Source organism: Anser anser (genome assembly GCF_964211835.1).
Source record: "Anser anser genome assembly, chromosome: 2".
Lineage (NCBI taxonomy): Eukaryota > Metazoa > Chordata > Aves > Anseriformes > Anatidae > Anser > Anser anser.
In genome coordinates, this window is record NC_139721.1 from 141103187 (window position 1) to 141118321 (window position 15135).

The 15135-nt window shown below is 37.9% G+C and overlaps 1 protein-coding gene across 1 annotated transcript in view; it reads right to left on the reverse strand.

The window, feature by feature from the left end:
• The window catches only part of CUBN (cubilin), a 143717-nt gene that overhangs the window by 50722 nt on the left and 77860 nt on the right, over nucleotides 1-15135 (reverse strand). Inside the window, exons 32-41 of the mRNA XM_083823596.1 lie at nucleotides 13533-13689; nucleotides 12075-12191; nucleotides 9690-9803; nucleotides 7866-7994; nucleotides 7461-7593; nucleotides 5033-5238; nucleotides 3583-3764; nucleotides 1967-2156; nucleotides 848-1045; nucleotides 361-507 (exon numbers count right to left, since the gene is read on the reverse strand). Of these exons, the coding sequence (XP_083679722.1) occupies nucleotides 361-507; nucleotides 848-1045; nucleotides 1967-2156; nucleotides 3583-3764; nucleotides 5033-5238; nucleotides 7461-7593; nucleotides 7866-7994; nucleotides 9690-9803; nucleotides 12075-12191; nucleotides 13533-13689 (1573 nt within the window). The remainder of the gene's footprint in view (nucleotides 1-360; nucleotides 508-847; nucleotides 1046-1966; nucleotides 2157-3582; nucleotides 3765-5032; nucleotides 5239-7460; nucleotides 7594-7865; nucleotides 7995-9689; nucleotides 9804-12074; nucleotides 12192-13532; nucleotides 13690-15135) is intronic.

Below are 15135 nucleotides of genomic sequence, written 5' to 3' on the forward strand. Positions count from 1 at the left end.
GTTTAGTGTCTATGCTTTGAGTCATTTACTTCCTTCTCTTAGCTGGGAATTCTTTCTCTTTCACTCTTCAGCTGAGCTGTTCTAATCTTTTGCGAAACCTTTTTCTAACCTCTGAAAAGTAACTAGTCTGTTTGAATCATGCTTTACTGCATAACCTTGCTGGACAAATAGCAAATTGTACCTCTGCAAAGTCAGAGATTTTTAATGTATATCTGTGAGACCTGGATAATTGATCTGTGTGATTAATGGCATAGATTGTAGACAGCTGCTAAAAATGTCATTACAAGTCTTTTCTTTCCTTTTCCAGTTGTTAGCAGCAAGGCAGACATTTATCTAGGGAAAAAGAGAAACAAATCTTACTTTTGTAATATGAGGAATTAAACCCAGCTCCAGTGATACTGCCATCTGACAGGAAGTGGATGAACATAGTCTCTCCAGTTGATCTTATTGGCCCAGGAGGTTCTCGTCCGCACAGAATAGCCAGCACTGGAGAAAGACTAGTGTCTCCTGGAATCAAAAGAAGAAATGTAAACATTAAAATGAAATCACTTCACTTTGCCTTTTGTTCACTGTGGCTCTCATACTTTCAGGCAGGTACTTTTCAAGATTTTTAAACCCTCACAGACTGAGAAATATTTTTACAGACAAACAAATATTTTGCAAAACTTTACTACTTTTGTTTAAACTAGCAGAATGTCTCAACATAGAGGAAGAATACTGGTGTAGATGCTGTTCCTATTGCTATCTGGATTACGTAAGCTCTATGGACAAGAGACTTCACAGTGCTGGGACCTATTTAGCTATTACCGTTTCATGCTATTCGGGTAGGGCAAGATTGGCTTCTCACCATCTCGGATAATAAGTTTGTCATAGTTGCATGAGCTGTGAGATTCTATGTCCAGAGACAGGACGTTAAACTCCACAGTGGATCCAGGAGCTCTGATAAGCCACACACAGTCAGCAAAATTTCTGTAATTCATGGGCCAGCCCGGCGAGAAGAGGAATGAAGGTGTTTCTTCAGTTGTTACAATCCCTCCACATGCACCTATGATATACAAGAAGACAAGAATGAAAGCATCCTCTTTTTAAATTTAACATTTCCCCTGTATAATTTGACAGTCATTAAGCAGAACGGGGGCAGAATGATAGTGTATGTAGTCACAGGAAGGCATTTCTTCAAGCATTGCTTTGATTTGGACTGGGACAAAAAGACTGAAAATACAGACCTATAAGGACTGTATATATTCCTGTGCTACATGGTGTAGTAGTGATGTGACCTATTTTACCATGAGGAATATCTACAAAATGTCCTAAGAGTCCTACCGCAGTTTAACACAGGTTGTACTTCAGAAAGGAAGGGTGTGTACACAACCAGTAATACATAAACAATTTAGACCCTCTTCAAACTGAAATGCTTTTCTTTCAGCTGTAAATTTAAGGCAAGATGGACTCCTTGCTGAGATACATAGTGGTTCAGTGCCCTGCTAGAGCATAAAACCGTTACATACTGCTACTATGCTGCAGAGCCCCAGGGATCAGTAGTCCCTCTGTCCCTAGGAATTTGCCTTTAGATTTAGAAAGAAGGCACTGCACTATGTCCCAGATAGTCTTAACTTTCTCTTGTTGAACTTGCTCAGAGAAAACTAATAGTATAATAAACACACTCCCTCTCCTTCCAGGAATTATTTCTCAAAGAGATACATGATCATACTGAGCATATTCTATTTATGAATACATGACGCAGTCTAGTGTAAGGTTTCAAATCATAATGGCCACTGATTTAAGAATAGTCTTTCAAGAGGAATACCTTTTCATGAAAGCATATAAAATGTTTACTTAGGGCTAAACAGTTAAGAGCTAGGGCTTCCTCTTGTGGGGAGGATTTTGTTTTGTTTTGTTTTTAAAGTAAAGCTCAGTATAGGACTGGCTATGTCACTTTTAACCACATAATCCACTGAAAACTCACCTCTAGCAATGGTGTGTGTAGCAGCAGAAGCATCTACTGCATACCACTCCAAAAGAAAGCCTTTTCCAGTCACAGATGAATCTGACTGGAACTGGATTGTCATTGAGCTGCCAGAGGATGCAAAAGAAGCAGGATCTGCACCACAGTATGTTGCAAGAGGTCGAGAATAGATGGTGGGCCCATCATAAACCTGCAATGAGAAAAAGACAGTGAAAATGTTACTCTTCACAGAGACAGATTTCATTCTCCTCATAGCCAGCAAGTTTCCAAGAAGAAAATTACCCTCTTTAAATGAGCAAGAAGGATTTGGATGATCTTTCAGCAAATCCCAGTTAGAGAGAAACCCCTCTTATAAAAAGAGAACAAAATCTCTTCCATTATACAGTGTTATTTATGAAGCTTTCATAGAAGAAGGATCTGAACAGAACCCATCAATCTCAGCTCATTCCCCATCACAGGGTTGCTCTTTGGGTACAATGACTGGCATCCCATTTGAAAAAAAAGTCCACTGGCACAATTATCTTGTTCCTTGCTGAGGGAAAAGTGATATGATCTACAGATAAAAAGGTATTGTTTTCTTTTTTTTTTTTTTTTCTCCTGAGGAATACTTATATTTTAAATTCTATCAAATAAGTATGTAATAATGTATTTCTATTTTATGTATTAATAAGCCAAATTCTTGGTAGTTAAAAGATGTTTCTCTTTTGCTACCTTTCAAATCTATTTTTGTTCTTGTCCTCCTCCTCCCCCTCCCCCCCAAAAAAAAAGCCAAGTAAACTGGGAAATATAAATAAATATTATTATAACATTGAAAATCTGATCCTTGAGTCACCCACTGGATGTCTAGCTGATGTAAGAAACTACTTTTGCTTTTAGATGGACAGACAAAAAGCCAGGCTGAATTAAAGGAAATAAGATACCATTAACATCTGACATGAGACGAAGGAAAAAGCTACATTTCCTTTATGAACTAATATTAAATTTTGATGTCAGTGGATTAACAAGGAAATGAGTATTAAATATGTTAAACTAGTATTAACTTTCTTGTTCCAAACGGTGAAAGCAAAGGATAATTATTGTCAACTGGTTTAAAAAACAAACAAACAACAACAAAAACACAAAACAACAAACTTTATTTAACTAAGTAGTTGTGCTTAAGTTTAGAAAGACGTTTTTACCTCTACTACTCCATTTTGCCTAGCATCATGCTTACTGTGTTTTTCAGCCTGAAAAAGCTTGTCTATATTATAGAAAAACAATAAACAAGAAGAAAGAGGTAACTTCCTACTGCCAACAGCACATTATTGATCCAGAGATCAAAACAGGTGCAAGAAAAGGATTGTTCTTTGCAGGCTTTTAAAATAACCTTATTTTATAGGTATTGAGATGTCCATTATGGAATTATTTTTAATAAATTTCAAACTTACAGCTTGGAAATAACTGTTAGGGAGCCATAGAGTATGTATCCCTTCCTATACCTAATAATTATTGAAAAGAGGGCATGGCAAAGCCAATGAGTCCCAACCAGATCCTCGGAAATTCATCTTGTAGGTGTCTTTGTTCATGGTTTTTATCAAAGCTAAATGAAATTAAAGAATTTCTTACAATAAAATCACCTTTAGCTTGTCGTAACGGCATCTGTGATGATTTTCAATATCCATCTCCAGGATACGGCCATGGATAACTTGTGAAGCATTGGCACTTATCCGCCACTGGTAATCAGAATTGTGAGGGTAGCTTCTTGGCCACTGTGGTGAAGCTATTTGTCCTCTGTTTCCCACAATGTCATTTCCGTACACTGAAAAACAAGCAAGAGATAACTAATCTCTTCTTCACATAGATTAAAAGAAGCATTGGGGCCCACTCTGGAATAAAGCTTTCATTTTAGCCCTTCTTATTTAATTTACTTAGGGCTAGACAGTGCTGCAAGGCACAGATTTCTGTCTCAGTCCTAGAGCACACACCTAATTATTTTCTTGTTGTGGGGGATGCAGTGTGCCCTTATCTGAAGGAAATTACCCATTTGAGCCATGTAGCTCTACATCTAGGAAAGATGGGAACATGGCATAGCTAAATTCCCTCCTCACCTTGCCTACATCATGTTTGTTTCTTCCCAAGAAGCATTAAATAAGAAAATGTTGGTATTTTTTTTTTAATGCTTTTGTGTGTTCTGGTGAAAAACGGGTTTGATTCTACTGAGCTCTGACTTAACGATAATTCCATTTGAAAATGAGTAGTAAAAGTCATAAAGTCATAAAGGAAGATGGTTAGAAGTTTAGCTGGCTTAGTCAGAATTGCTGTGGATGTCTGGCTTCAGCAGCCTGTTCATGCAGTGAGTTGTACTGATGTTTGCAATGGTTCCTTGCGGCTTTGAATCTATGAACTGGCATCATTTCCTTTTCTTCTAATTCTGCTATTTGTTTAATGTTATCTAGATACAAACCAGAAGATGGACACTGTTGTACTCAAAAAAGCAAAATGAAAAGCTGGGAAATAAATGCTTTTTTTTTAATTTGTTAATTGCTTAATAAATGGCAACAAAAACATTGGCTATGATTGCTTTCTCTCATATAGCACAGATATATGGTCAGATATTTTAAACTCCAACAGACTACTTGTTAACTTGGGCTAAAATTAATTTTGTAGCATATAGTTCTTATTCCTATCTTCACAGTACTTCACAATACTGCTGAAGGGAGAATCTGAAAACCAGGTGATAAACTGTTAGAAAACAGTCAGTGAAATAGAGAACATTTTATTTTCTCAATCCATGGAGTTTTTTTGTTTCTGAAAGGATAATATGATCAATTCGAAAAAATATTGTTATGATAATTTTAAAGGATAGAATTTCATGTCTAATTCATCTGATTATGTAATACTTGACACATTTGCATACGCACAAGTTTTGTAGATATTTTATAACATATTTTTAAGCAAATTCACAGCCTTGCTGACATCAATGAACATCTTCTAATAGTCTTTCCAGGGCCAAACATTCAGTTTTTTGAATCATTTTGGAAGCATTACAAACGAACGATAGTTTTCAATTAAATAGCATTTACTTACAGTGAGAGAACGTGGCCCTGAAGCCAACACCAGTGCCTGAGCTGTCTGAGACAAATTTAACCCACAGGATATGTCCAACAGTAGATGTGTAATTTGAAGGTAAGGAGTCTCCACAGAATCGTCCTGCCAGCCTGCCTGTAGCATTCTGTTCGCGAATTTCCAGGTAATCTTTGGTGCAGCCATTACTAAGTTCCACCTGAAATGCTCTGTTTCAATAGCAGTAGAAGAGCATTAGCAGACATATAACTGAAATATATTTCAGCGTTTCCCCTGCCAGGCTACAAATCCTCCTGCAGCTATTATCCTGCCATAACAGCTAAGAGCACAGCAACCCTGCAGAACCCAGAAGTTCCTGCTCTTTACCTTGTGTTGCTGATACAGGGCTTGCTCCTTTCTGGCCTCTTATTTTATGACAGAGCTGCAGTTTGTAAAGTTAAAATTTGTAAAGAGTTCCCAAACTTTTTAAATTCAATCTTAAGAGTTCTCAAGTTTTTAATATTTGTTGGTTCTCCAACAACCATGAAACACAGAAAGCCCCTGAAATATTAAAGAGATTTTTAATATAAGCCCAGGTCAGAATTTAAAACCTATTGGATGCAGAAAATACTTTTAGCCTTAAAATCAGTTTGCATCCCCTACATTTGAATATTATTTCAGTACACTCTCTGGTGAGAAAATAATTTCCAGAGGCCTAGATTCATTTGTAGTTGACACCTCAAAGCCCCAAAGTCCCTTAGCATTTTCTCCAGAATTATGAAATATTGCCTCTATGCCCTCTCTGCATTTCACATGGCCGGTTCTGAAAATAAATAAATAAATAAATACTCTTAACTCTTCTAAAACAATTTTTACCTTAGAACAGGAATGGGACCTGGACATCAAATTCTAAATTCTTGATTATTATACTGAGCAGAATGCTAAATAATATTCTAAAAAACATTATCTATTATTCTAAGTGAAGTGCTTTGATTCAATCCAAAATACTTTCCAGAAGCTGGCTGTGAATATCCAGCAAAGATTCCAGTGAGGCCTCTTATAACAAACGCTCCAAAACATTTGTGCTTTCTGATTTTCTGGTAACAACTCCTCCCCTCCAGTCCTGAATACAGCCATATGTGTTCAGGGTACAGATGCTGTGAAATGGTTCCAACCACTCATCTGGATATACTTCAGACTAATTTAAAGCTAAACCTCAAATTGCAAGACAGGCATTTCTGTTCAGACTAAGCTGAAGAAAATGAATACCTCATGCCAACAAAACTTTATAAAAACCTAATATTAAATTAAATTAAATAAATACTGCTTTCTCACATAATGACTCCATGCTTTCCAGTATTTTCAGCTTGCTTTTCAGCTATGTGTAACTTAAAAAAAAAAAAAAAAAGTGTCTACATCTACTAAGTATCACTTTATCTATCTAAATATATGTTCTGCTGATAGTTTTTGCTTCACACTAGATTTCTGTTTTGGTTCTGAAAAGCTGTTATTCATTATTTTGTATCGAATATTTTAGAAAATGTTTTCAGGCTGTAGTGCTTATTCTCTGCTTCACTGAGTAAAGGAGGAATATAATGTCCTTTTCATTGCGTTAGTGAATCAGCATGTGTCTAGCAAATTGTACCTTATGCGGTCAACTTGTTATTGGGTAAGTTTTCCTTTTGTCCTGATTAACTGTAAATGCAAATTTCAGACTTTTCTATTTCTGCTGATCCCTGATAAGGTTTACTAAGGGTCAGTGCTCTGTTTCTTGGCATCAGCCGCTCTTTGATGCTGGGAAACAGAGAAGCTCAGAAATCCATATGACGGGCAAAGGACAACCTAACTACTCTGGTAAAGGACTCCATATTGTTCTGTGGATCACACATAACTTTCCTGTCTGAGGTCTTCAAAGGAAAGTTACTTTGCTGAAGGGAAAATTTCCTTAGGATACTATCCTGGTCCCTGTTGTACCTTCATTGCTGTAATTGTCCTTATGGTTGGAAAAAATTTGAAGACTTTAATATCAATTCTAACCCTACAATCTGTGGAGTACTTGGGCTCTTTATATGACTTAGCTATATAATAAACACTATGATGAGTCTTGTAGTAAGGAAATAGTAGGAGTTTCCTTTGTAAAGAAAAGGTACAATAACACTAAATTTCCTCTTCTTGTTTATATGTGAGTGAAAACTAGCTTCTCCAGCATCCCATGTTGTTCAAACAATAAATCACCTATTTATATCACACCGTATATGCCTTAATATAATAAACAATGACTAAGATGGGAGAATACCAGCTGACACCAACCACTGCTGTGTTCTCTTTCCAAGTGACTATAAAAGCATGTTTCAGCTTTATCATCTGGTAATTACATTTCCTAATAAACACAGAGCATCCTTCCTTCAGCTCTGTTAAAGTGTTGAATAATAACCCCTGGCAATGCATTTACATGAAGGACAGCTGTAGCCGGTTGCCAGGGGAGCTGAGAATTGTCCAGACACACTCGGTGTTGAGCGGATATGACTCGGGATAGCCAGGGCTGTTGAAAGCTCCTCTGTCCATGTGGAAAGTACCTCCGCAGGCTGCAACAAGAAGGAGACAGCAGAGGCTTAAGAAAGATGACATAGAAAAAATACCTTGATGGAGCCAGAGCATTTGCTAATCAAGAAAGCATTTCACCTTGTCTCGTTGTTCTTTAGCTTGTTGATACCCTTATTGAGACCTTATCCAAAAAGAGGGAAGGCAACAGAAGAATTTAAAAGAGGGAATTTCAGAGAGCCAAAAGGATACAAGATCTGGTCTTTTTCTTAAAAATAAGAGTCATAAGCCAGCAGCACCTGCCATATGGACTTACATGATGATGACGCAGCATAGGTGGCATGGAAGCCCCTGGCAGTAACGTTGTTGTTGGAGATGAAGTTGACTACCAAGGCATTACCAAAAGAAGTGATAGGATGTGGCATGGTTGTGCCACAGTAACGGCCTAAAAGAGAACAATCCAGAGAGGAAAAAAGCAGTGTTTGCATGTATTACTATTGATAATGTAACATTTGGGGTTAATGCCTGAGAGCAGCCAAAAGTAAAATTTTTTGCTTACAATTGTAGTTGTCAGTTAAATCTACATAAAAATGAAATGCCCGTTTTATTAGCGAAGAACTCAACTCTGGTAGACTTTTTCTTTTTTTAAACTGAGGAAGAATTTGAACCTGGACCTCCTGCACCCCAAGCACCTTAGTTAAGTCACTGTCTATCCTGTCACTCAACTCTTTTGCATTCACTCTATCCAGAAATTACAGCCTTATTAAATTTACAAAATTATCCCAACAAATACATCTGCCAGTAGCTCCCATTTCTCTGTTTATGATGAAAACAACAAGTGAGAAATAACACACCAGTTCGCCTGTAATGGACTGTAACATGGAGATTAAGAATATGAATCATGATTTAGCAGAAAGGCATCTGAAAGGAAAAAGAAAGGTAGCAGATCGTGTCCTTGTCCTCTTGCCAGGTGAATGCTAAGGGTAGGTGGCAAAAAAATGACTTCTGCTCACTGTTACAAGCCATTTATTTTGAGTGCAACACCACTCCTGCCAAGAGATTATATACAAAAGTAGTATAAGGGAGAACAGAATCTATCATGTGCATTCTGAATTTGCCAGGAGGGAATTTGTGACAACCCTGGGGATGTCTGTGGCCAGGTCTGTCTCATGACTTCCTAGCAGTGTAAGCACTGCATTTTGTTGTTCCAGGCTGCTCCTGCCACTCGAAAGTGATGGCTCTGGGAAGACATGCAGGGAGAAAGCTGTAGAAAAATCAGGAACAAGCAGAAAGTCAGGCTTTCCAGGGCTTGAGGAAAATCCATCTATCCATTTTGTGCTCCCAGAAATCTGCAGCTTTCTTCACCTATGTTTAGTATGGACTCTACAGTGGGAGTTACATTACAGAATCATAGAATGATTCAGGTTGGAAAAGACCTCTAAGATCTAGTCCAACCTCTGACCTAACACTAACAAGTCCTCCACTAAACCATATCACTAAGCTCTACATCTAAACGTCTTTTAAAGACCTCCAGGGATGGTGACTCAACCGCTTCCCTGGGCAGCCTATTCCAATGCAGCACAACCCTTTCAGTAAAGAAATTTCTCCAAATATTCAACCTAAACCTCTCCTGGTACAACTTGAGGCCATTTCCTCTTGCCCTGTCACTTGTAGCTCTGGCAAAGAGACCGCACCCCACCCTGCTACAACCTCCTTTGAGGCAGTTGCAGTGACAATCCTCCCTAACATACTGGGCTACCCCCCTGCCTCTCCTTCCTAGCCTATCCCTTCTGAAGAGTTTGTAGAGCCCTTGAGTTGGGCTAGCAATCCGTTATGTTCCTGTACTGTTAACCTGGAATTCAATTTAAACTGAATTGCTTGGTTCCCCATATTGTTCTGCTGAAGAGGAAGGAAAAGGCAGCAGGAGTCAACTCTACATTGCAAGCGAGCAGAAGGGTACAGTCAGAGCCTGAGAGGACCATGCTGTTCTCAGTGACGACTTATCCCTCCGCCCACAGTCTCCTCTGACTACCCTGGCCACTGGAAAAAATAAATAAATCCTTGAAGCAGGAAGACACAAAGACCTGCTTACTTTGGGTGCAATCCTATATATGAAATAAGCAAGACAATGGTACAGTACCTCGAAGAGGAGCCTCATAGTTATTCCCATCCAAAATCTCCACAAAATCCTTCGTACAGTTTTGTGTATTGCTTTCAATAGCAAAATCAGTGAAGGAGAGTGTGATGTGGTTGACTGGCAACAGCAAAGAGAAAAACTTTAAAAGGTGTTTGGCATTTAGTGAAGAAATAACTACACGTAAACAAATGTACTGTCTTTTCCGAAGTCAATCAGTCCCCATAAAGCATAACATTTGAACTAGTTTCATACTTGATATGTGGAGTGAATTTCATGGAAGTGCATTAATCCTTACTGCAAAGGTCCTGGTAAATCTCTTCATGTTTCAGTACTTTCTAACACAATTAGTATTAGAAGCATGGGATTATACATATAGACATGAACCTAAATTCGCAAACATCTGAACAACTTCATTATATACTGAAAATGTCTGCAAATACGGCATGGAAAATTTTCACACATTCAGAAACAAAACTTATTTCTACACGTCTGTGACCTTCTGTCCCTTTGTGATCTATACAATAGATTTGGACAAAATGTGAACTGACGCTGCCCTGCTCCAGGCTTAGAAAGAGCTGGACTTTCATCGTTTTGTAACATTCCACATACATCAATTGGACTGGTTAAAGGATCATTAACTACCCTCAGCTATATTTGTCTGGAATTGGATTTTCCACACCCTCAGACTGCAGGCAACATCCTGAAAAAGAGGATTTCTGACTCAGGGTATTTTTGACTCTCACATTGCTTTTGCTTGTCCAACAGGAACGAAGGTGAAGTCACAACAGGAAGAATAGGGGCTTTTCTCAATGCCAGTTTGTGACAATAGTTAGTCCTGGCCTCACTGCACCTGTGCAGTGCAAGCGGGTCAGAAAGAGGGGTTTATGGTTTAGGTCATAACTAAGCTTTCTCCCACATTGAGCAAGTCTGAATTTGACACAAATATTTTGCTTCTCACTGGGCTACAATTAATTAGCTAGAATAAGCTGAGATGACAGACATGGACCCAGGCGCTGCGTTCAGCAGGGTGCCACGGACCGGCATTCAACCGCGTAATCCGCGTGTTGGGCACTCTTTGTGCCCTGGTCCAGTCAATCAATTACAGCTATCAATGCAGGTCCTCGGGATACAAAGTAAAAAGTAAAAACACAGCGGGGGGTAAGAGCAGGAGACTTGTTGGCGTTCTCAGTAAAAGCAGAGCAAGAGCTCTCTGCCCTGGTTTGCCATTGGCTAAATCTATTTTGTGTCTGTGCCCTGTAACACTGCGACTGGCATGACACCACCACGTGTACCTGGAACGTGTGGGATGTACTGGTCCCACCGACACACGGATGAGGTCACTGCATAGATAGGCTATTTTTTAGGAAGGATTTTTCTGATCTCTCATGCTGATGTAAATCAGGAGACAACAGTTATGTCTGAGTTTTCAACCTGGGTCCGGGAAAAGATTGCCTTTAAAAATAAATTTTATATAGGCGGGGAACAGTTTTGTTGATGTCCTTTTCATGTACTTGTATAAGAAACTATGCTTTAAAAAAGTATTGCTTATCGCCTGATTTTTGGTTTAGTGTTTTCTTTGGCAGATTGACCTTCATTCTACAACTAAATAAAATAAACTTATTAAAATCATAGAAAGTTCCAACCAGATTTATAACAATGGCTAGATACCATACGAACAACTCATGTTCACTAGTTGCTATTAAAATAAACATTCACTTTTAAATCATGTTACCAGGATACTATGACCCAACTGTAGATATTTTTAAGGAAACTTATACAATGTAAAGGAAATACTGAGCATTAAAGGTAATACTAGTATCTGATGGAAAATGCTTGGTGCTTTACTGTCAGTCAAATTTGTTTAAAATTTGACAGGCACAACTGAAGGTGTATCTATACACATGAAACCAGTCTATTTGTATTCTTTTTGATTTGCATTTTAAATTGAAATTCCTCCATACCTTTTCTCATTATTTATGTTTTTTAATTTGTTTGTTAACAGTATAGATTTGATGTAACAACGCTAGTATGAAAAATACAGACCAAAGTAATCTCAGCTGAACACAAGTGCTTTAATTACATATAACTCCTAGATTTTCTCATGGATGAATCCAACTTCACTTAATGTTCAACACCATTTATAATTTCAACACTTGAGTCACAGTAATTCACCTACAATGACAAAGCTGTCAACTGTTTACCTCACAGTACCCTAAACCTTTTACAGTAAAATCTGATTTAGGACAGATTATGAGAGCTACACTCTCTCCAACTATCAGGATACAGAACTTCCTAGAGAAATAAAGGAGGAATTTTCTATTGTTACTATAGAAAAGAAGATGAGGATATTAGTCATCCAAGCTAACTATAAAAGATGTTTTTACTTACATGGTTCCTGAGCTTGAATAATCCAGCTGCAGTTCTGATTGTTTGGGTATTTGGCAGGATACAGAGGAGAGGAAATTGCTGCCCCAACTGAATCTGACTCTATGAAACTTCCGCATGCTTTAGAATGAAACACATACACATATATACACATAGATAATTATTTGTATATATAAAACATATATCTTAGATTGCATGGCAAAGATACATAAAAAATAACATCCTATTGCAATTTGAAATAAGGATAAAATTCAAGACAGCAAGTTGTAGAAAAAGAGGCTTAAGGACTAGCTCCCAGTACTAGTGTACTTTCTTGACCTGGCTCCACAGGTGATGCTGCATCTGGCTGACCATCTGCGAAGCCAGAATGAATTAGTAGCAAACCTCATCTTTATCCGTACCTAATAGCCAAGAAGAACAATCTTGGGGCCAAAATAACTTGTTTTCAGGGTAGCCCAATCATACACCTATTTCTCTGATTATTTCCCTGTGTTGGAAACTAGACAGGAAAAAAATAGTAAGAACTCTCCAGAAATTTCCAGTGTCCAAGGAAAGCATCCCATTCCATTGGCATTATCCTTTTGTGAGGTGCATCAACAAACCAGCATTTGTGTGAAATGTTGCACATATGTAAGAGCTTGACTGACTGTGTAACTTTGGCTAAGTGCTGAATGCTGCCATGCATAATTTCTGAGCATACTGACTCATCATAAAACTCCCAGTTCCGAGTTTAACACACAGCTGCTTTATACGGCAGAGTGGAGAGTTAGGTGCCAAAGCAGTAACATATAGTGAAACAAAATCGTAAGAAAAAATAAGAGAAATGGATTTTCTCTGCATAAACTAAATGATTGTATCTGGAGGAAAACATGCTTTCAAAGTTATTATGAAAAAAAAATCAATCATCAAACAGTATGTAATGTTATGAAAGGTTCTGTCACATTAGAGTCTTTTTTGTATTAAAAAAGAAACCATCGAAAATACCATTTAGTCCACCACAAATTGGATACATGATGTTTGGCAGGTTTTGCAGGCCTGAATCCATGGACTTCATCAATAGCACCACACAAAATTGCTTTATACCTTTTCAGATTCACATGCATGGATAGACATATAAAATGTTACTTTGCCAGTAGGTCTGGGGAAACTGCCAGTTGCATGTTTTTCTCAAGATAGTTATGGGTAGGTGGCCCTCAAGGGAAGAGGAATAAGAAGCATCTGACATATCCTGGATGGCTTTCTATAAAAGCAATTTTTTCCCAATCAAAGAATCTAAGGTGATCCTTAGATTTTAAATTCTTTAGTTTATAATTTAAAAAAATCAGTGCTGTTAAAGATACACACTGGTATGATGCATGTACAGAAGCAACTCTTCCGGTATCAGCTGTGCTGAAAGACTATCTCTAATGCAAACTAACTGGTGATTGTTTAAACACGTGCTTATGTAAATTAAGAAACTACCTTCAGTAAAACGAGCACTGAAGCCCCTGTGCTGGATGGTTGAATCAGACCGCAGCCGGACGTACATCAGATTCTTGGAGGACGTGATAGGAGTAGGATGCTGTGTCCCGCAGAGTTTTCTAAGAAGAGGTGCTTCATTGCTAGGACCATCAAAAACCTGTCACGAAAAGGTTAAGTACTGAGTTTCAATAGGCATTTTGAGAATACTTTTATTTTATACTCTATCTTACGTTTCATGTGCATTGATCCTGATACAGCCCTGGTATGAGCAGTGCAAACAACCTGTGCATAGCACCTTAATTCTGTGGCTGTTTCCAGAAAATCCAGGTATTTCAGGCTGAAGCTACTGTAACCTTTATAAAGCAAATGCACCATGCAACAATTTTCCTCTGCTTGTACATGGTATGCAGGCAGTCCTACTTAACAATCCAGATAATCCCATACACTTATTTTCATCAATTAATGGCTAAAATGAATTCCTTTGTAGTTTTTATTCAGACAAACCCTAAATCTTGCCACCATAAAGACCTCCAAAATGGCTCTGACACACAACTAGTGCAATAGTAGGAGCTATGACTGCATGTAAAAAGAGTAGACACTGGTATTATGGTTTTTAGATGCTTGTAACCAGCATGAAGTATCAGAGTCCATATATCTATGCTTTATAAGGGCTTTAGTGTGCTGAATTACACACATGTACATGAGGTGCTACCTAGGTAGAGGGTAAAGAACAGTTAAAAAAAGGGAGAAAGACAGCAAAGATGGTTTTATAAAACTTCACTTTTAATTTTACCACAAATGCCTTCCTTCTCTTTTTTCCCTTACAGCTGATAATTTTGTTTCCTTCCTCTTTGTTTCAAAATCAGGAAGAGAAGAATAGTGAAGTTAAAACCAATGAGTTTTATCTGAAGTGACACCAAAATTATGAAAACAAAAACAAAACACACATACACAAAAAATAACCACCAACCAACCACCAACAACAAGAGGGGAAACATGGCTCAGAGTGTCCCACTAATCTTTTGTAGCGCTCCAGCAGATGTGATTCATTGTGTTTGGAGCCATGGGCCACCCTCAGTGATGAGCACTGGAGGCATCAGCACAGTTGCATGCCCCACAGAGTAAAAGCTTTTGGGCCAATGGGCAGCAGCAAGAGTTGACTTAAATTCCTGTTTCAGCATTAATGTCCTACATGACTGCAAGCACGCCATTTAGTATAACCCGTGACTCAGCTTCCTATAGCAAAATAGAAAAAAAAAGTGAGATAATGACACTACTGAAAGATAGTTGCTCGGATGTTAAAAGCTATATATATATATATGTATGTATATTATATATATATGTATATATTATATATGTATATATGTATTTATTATATATATATGAAACCCCACTTAGAGCAAAATAATGGCATTGGGTTAGAAGAAAATCTACTTTTTATCAATATTTTCTTCCTTTGCTTTCAAATGCCTCACATCCCAGCAAACCTGTGCAATGTAGCACTGATTAATTAAAAAAAAAAATCAGCTAGACTGTATAACACAATGCAATGTTTCTGCTTCCAGTATTGAAATGACCCTGAGCACATTAGAGAAAAAAATGT